Source organism: Sinocyclocheilus rhinocerous, unplaced genomic scaffold, assembly GCF_001515625.1.
Source record: "Sinocyclocheilus rhinocerous isolate Xijiao unplaced genomic scaffold, SAMN03320098_v1.1 scaffold781, whole genome shotgun sequence".
Classification (NCBI taxonomy): domain Eukaryota; kingdom Metazoa; phylum Chordata; class Actinopteri; order Cypriniformes; family Cyprinidae; genus Sinocyclocheilus; species Sinocyclocheilus rhinocerous.
The window spans coordinates 14,295-20,218 of NW_015658395.1; the positions used below are offsets into that span (position 1 = coordinate 14,295).

Consider the following 5,924-nt stretch of genomic DNA (forward strand, 5'->3'; position numbering starts at 1 on the left):
AATGAATGACGTGCTTTTCACAAACATGATTCATGAAGATATTTTCAATTGAAACACAAATGTAGATAAACACACACACACACACAGTCTCACACACACACACACACACGCACACACACAGGTTTGTTTTTGTGAAAAGTAGGGACATCCCACAGGCGTAATGGTTTTTATACTGTACAAACTGTATGTGCTATTGCCCTACACCAACCCTACACCTAAACCTACCCCTCTAGACTATAACATCTCACTGTTACTGATTTATCATGCTGCTCAGAGCATTATGGATAGAATCTCTCGTCAGTCTCTGATTCATCAACACAGTTTCACTGATGATTGATAATAAACCCAAAACCCAGGATAGAGCGGCTGAGTGAATGTGGTCTGGACTGTGTGGATGAGGCTCATTGTGTTTCTGGAGACGCTGTAGTAGGACAGAGTTCCTGCACTCTGATCCACAAACACTCCTATTCTCCTGATGATGATGGGCTTCACAGGGAGATCAGTGTGTTTGTTATTGTGCCAGAATGAGTATCTGATGGGAGAGCAGATCAAACTCCAGGACTGATCATTAGATCCAAACACACACTCATCACCCGCTCTCTTCCTGCTGATGCTCTTATATGACACTGATATAAACACATAATCTCCACTCCACTCAATCTCCCAGTAACAGCGTCCACACACTCTCTCTCTACACAACACCTGAGGGACATCATCAAATCTGTCTGGATGATCAGGATACGGCTGTTTCTCAAACACACCTGTCACATTTCTGTTCTCCTCAGACAGACTGAGTTGAGTGTGTGCTGTGTTTGGATCCAGTGTGAGAAAACAGGCCCCTGAACACAAGAACAGAGACATTAATAACAACAACAATCACTACAGCTGTGTGTGTGTAATTTCTTACATGTTGTACTGTTGTGCAAAGTGTTTTTTTTTTTTTTTTACAATGTCTTAAATATATTTTTGTGTGAGTGAGGTTTGTGAGTCCCGGGGCGACGCTGATTCAACCGCCGGAGAAACTCCCGGAGACTAGGGATGGGCGTATCGATCCGAAGTATCGCTATATCGATACTGACGATATACAAAAATACCGATACGAAGGTGTGTTTTATTTATCAGTGATTTTGTTTAACAAAAAAATAATGCTTACAATATGCAATTAATAAAATAAGTGGTATCGCCCATCCCTAACGGAGACATGGAGTGAAAGAGGCGGAGGAGGAGAGTAAAGCCTGTTTGTTCACATGTTTGTTTACTGTTCAAGCCGATCTACTGCGCATGTATGGAACACGTCTGCGGAGCGGACCACCAGCGTACACTTTAAGTAGTATAAATACAAGTAGTCTGCGTCAACGCTGTCCGTGTACGCGTCCGGATTGCTCACGCGGAACGTACAACACAGTATTGTTAAACTGTATTTAAACTGCTTGGTCACTGTCATAACTTGGGTCAAGCGATGAGTCAACAGAAGAGACAGACGGCTGCACGTGAGTGTCCTGCGTAATACTTGTTTATAGATCTGCTGTTGGAATTATTACTTGCTGCTAAGAAGGAATATTTCATTTTCTGCCTATTTCTACGTTATATTGTTGTCTGCGTTTGTATTTTTGTTTGCACTTTCTGGTAATTATAATAATTGCCCTCGGCTAAGAAGGAGCGCGTGTAATTTAATTGCTCCCTTCCTGCGTTTAAGTGCGAACTGTAGTTTCGATTTGAGGAATTGCCCTGCTATAGGCTATTGGCTGTGCTAATTAGAAGGCGGCCACAGCTGTTTTCACTTTAGTGTCTTAGACTGTGTATTTATCTGATGTCTGTGCGCTGACGCGGAAGCATCAGCGGAAGCGTTCAGGCCTCCTTGTGTGAAGACCAACGAGTGTAAAGACCTGCGACTTTACCTGCGCGACTTCACCGAGCAACGAAATCGCCAAGGCACTTAAGTACAATTTTTATCTTCCCTGTACGACAGTTCGATTCAATAAACCGGTTGAAAAAACCGGTTCACCGGTTCTTTTACGCTCGACGTAATGACGTCATTGGCGATGACGTAATGGCGTCAAGTCTATCGCGGGCTTAACACAATAACGGTGATCCAAAAACCTTGACTCGAGAACGAGAACCGCTCTAAGCGGCACGCTGCACGCACGTTCATATCATCAGCTGCTCTACTCGTGTTCATGTTCTATTTACTACAAACTCAATTTGTGAATGTGTCATCGTTAACTATAATTACAGTACAGGTATTTCATAAAGCATCCCTTATTCCTATTAAACATAGAGTCTTAATTATTGTCCAACTTCCCTGACAAACCCCTTTGGCCTATAACCTAACAGAATCTTCAACTGAACAAAGAACACAAATTAGATACATTCATCTTTTTTTTTTTTTATTAAAATAAAATATATTTATATTATCACACTTTCTGATGTTTAACAAAAAAACGTGAATAACATGCTTTTCGTCCTCTTGAAAAATTACACGCATGCGCAGTATCATCAGCTCACCGGTTCTCAAATCGGACGTGTCCGAAAGAAACGGTTCTCGGTTCAGTGTACTGGTGATCCGAAAACCGATGCAACCGGTTCTTGACTCGAGAACGAGAACCGCTCCAGCAGTGGGCGTGTACATTCGTTATCCGGCTCGCTGCACACATGCTGCTCTGCTCGTGTTCATCTTCAGTTCTCTCTTCACAGCAGTTCAGTCAGTGTACTGTTTGAGTAAATTAATTACTCCTGGATATTGGTTTATTTCGACTCAGAGGGAGTGTCAGCCACGTTAAAAAAGTGAATAACTTAAGTAATTTGTGGATTAATGCTTACTGGAGACGCAAACCGTTTCAAATGATTCAGTCCGATTTGGTGAACTGGTTCAACCGGTTCACTAAGAAGAACCAGTTAAATCGAACGATTCGTTCGCGAACCGGACATCACTAGTTAGTGTCAGTTCGAATCCTGCTTTGAGCAGTGTGAGTAACTGGAGGGGTTACACATATGTTTTGTCATCATTATGGTTCTTGTAGTGTTCTATTTGACTGGTATCTTAATTGATTTTCTCCTAGCATAATATAATTTCTCCTAATAATATCACGGAACACAATTTGTTCCATTGTTTTAAGTGGAGAAAATAAGCTTAGCTTTGGGTTTGCAATATTGTAGCTCAGAAATAATAATTAATAAAGAAGTTAACATTGAATTGGACTCTTTTTAGACACTTTTTTTTCAGCTCCAACAGCAAACAAGCGATTTGGCTTTTTTTGAATGATTGAGTTTGACTTGCTCAGACAGTCACTGGTTTCATGCCTGAATTTACCTGGATTCAAATCGTTGAATGAGTGATTCAATGACTCACTCAATGAAAAAAAAAAAACTCTCATGTCACCATCTTCCGTTGTATCAATGTTTTATTTTTATTTTTAAGTTTTAGTCATTTTGTTGTGTGCTTTTGTCGTTTTTATTAGTTTTTTACTGCTATATAGCTTCATTTTTGTTTCAGTTCTAATTATATTACTTCAACAAACTTATTTAATTTAGTTTTCAGTTATATTATTTACAATGTTTTTGTTACATTTTTTCCTTTAATATTTATATTTTATTTCAGCTTTATTTCAGTTACTAGAAGTTTTAGTTTTATAGTTTACGGTAACAACACTGCATTAAATCATTCAATGATACACAGTCCAACACCATTAACCATAATTCTTAATAATAAAGCAGTTGTAGACGTAAGAGTCTTAGAGAGAAATGGCCTGATATCACTGTAAGCTCTTATGAAGACAAAGTCATTTTATTCACACTAATGTGTATTACCTCAGGCTCTGTGGCATAGATTATCCTGAAAGCTAATATCCTAATGGACAGTAGAGTGCTGATCTCATTCAATGTTGAATAGTCTTTGCGTCTACATTCTCATCTCACTGATGTAACCCAGTTTTGCTCATTCTGTGCTCTTTATGAAGCGAAAGATCAACGTGAAAAGATTTTGGGAGCAGCGAAGGATTATTGCACTGTTCACATTGTGGCGCAATAAATGCTGTCTCAAACATGTTCTTTTGTGCATCGCTCTGTATTATTGTAAAACAGAGCGCTTTCGACAGTGCCGAATTATCTGTATAATTGAATCAATTCAAGACTTTTGAAAGGCCTCACCTTGTAACAATGGAAAGAGCCAATCTCATTGGTCTTCACTCAAATGACTGGAGGAATCATTTGTGTGGACAAAATGTAAAATTTTACGTCTATTGTATTGTTCTACACAGTATGAGCATGATTCAGCTGCAAGTGAATGTGATAAAATGAATGAATGTTCTCTGAAGGGTAAATGCTCCACATTTATTATCTAACTGAGCATGGCGATCAGCGATGTGTATAACTGATCAGCTGCTCAATGAACTAGTCCTTATGATATAATAATTAGTGTGTATTTTTTCAGTAATAAAAAGAAAATCAAAACAAATTCAGTGATTTTGTGGATTAAGAGCAGCTCTAGTTGACATTAGCAGGCTCGTAAGCGAGTTATTGGTGCTGTGGAGATTGCAAAGAATCCATTCACTTGACAGATGAGGTTTTTCAAAGGACTTCAAAGAGCCACAAAAGCATCAGAACCCACCCTCATTTCTCAGGACCATGAGCAGGCACTCAGATAACAAGCTTTCACCAACAAAAAGCTACCATGGTAGTTTTTTGAACATGGTAATAGTATTATACTTTATGCTCCCTTAATCTTTTCTTCTTTGAAGTGCTATGGTGATCATGTAAATACGATGGCATATGTATGTATGGTAATTTATTCACTACCATGGGAGATTTTGCCATCTGTTTGTAATGTAATGTAATATGGAGGCAGGGAAAGATTGACATGACATGTTGGAAAGCTGATTGAATTCAGAATTACATAGTATTATATAGCACTTAAGGTACATATGGTTCAGTGTGGTGCAGTGGTATACAGAGGTGACTATAGAATAATATATATTATTCTAAATGGCATTAGCCCAAAAGCATATGAGACCAAATCAGCATATTATAATGATATATAATGATAATGTGACACTGAAGATTGGAGTAATGATGCTGAAAATGTAATTCTAAAATATATTAAAATAGAAATATTGAGTTTTGATCATATATAATAATATATTATAACATAATATATACTAATTTTAATAATATTTTGCAATACTACTGTTTTTACTGTAGAGACTTTTCAAAACATTAAAAAAATCTTACTGATAGATAGATCGATAGATAGATAGATACATAGATAGATAGATAGATAGATAGATAGATTTTTGCTGGTTAATTCAAGAAAAAAAAAACAGTCATGGACAGTCACTCCAAATCAAGACAGATGATGGCGGAGCACCATGACGACATGAGACTGATGCGTTTCTCAGCATTTATACCCGTGCAATCAGAAGGCTAATATCATCATTATTTAGATTGCACTTAATTAGATTATGATGAGTGTGCGATGACAAGCTGTTTGGTTTGATTAGAATTCACTCCCCTGTGAAAGGCAGAACTAACAGCCCTGTGGTCCGAGACAGCGTTCCTTCCAAATATATCCTGCTCTCACCTTCTCCATTTCCCCCCTCTTGCCTCAAATGTTTTTGCTTACATTTCCACACTCATCCTCTTATAGAATGAGTGCGTCTACTCATTAAGATTCACCTCAGATGTGTTATAGCTTGTTGACACGAGGCAGTTGGTCTCTGATGCTGATATTTATGATCGTTACTTTAAACCAACTTTCTCATATCAATAACATTGCAATCTGATAAACAGGGTCAAAATTTGTTCATTTGGAATGCTCTGCAACATCATCACACAGCCAACTCTGGGCGCATGTATTGCTATATATATATATATATATATATATGCTTGTGTAATATAATACCTGTATTAAACATTGTGTATTAAACATT

At 37.9% G+C, this 5,924-nt stretch overlaps 1 protein-coding gene across 1 annotated transcript; it reads right to left on the reverse strand.

The window, feature by feature from the left end:
• Nucleotides 1-243: 243 nt before the first annotated feature.
• On the reverse strand, nucleotides 244-891 carry LOC107722136 (stonustoxin subunit beta-like). The gene has a single exon (XM_016530358.1). It carries the CDS (start codon nucleotides 859-861, stop codon nucleotides 313-315), a length of 549 nt encoding a protein of 182 aa, XP_016385844.1. The 5' UTR covers nucleotides 862-891; the 3' UTR covers nucleotides 244-312.
• Between the last annotated feature and the right edge of the window lie 5,033 nt (nucleotides 892-5,924).

Bases quoted from the DNA above. Each gene is read 5' to 3' on its own strand.
- LOC107722136 (XM_016530358.1), bottom strand. From the start codon at position 861: ATGTCTCTGTTCTTGTGTTCAGGGGCCTGTTTTCTCACACTGGATCCA.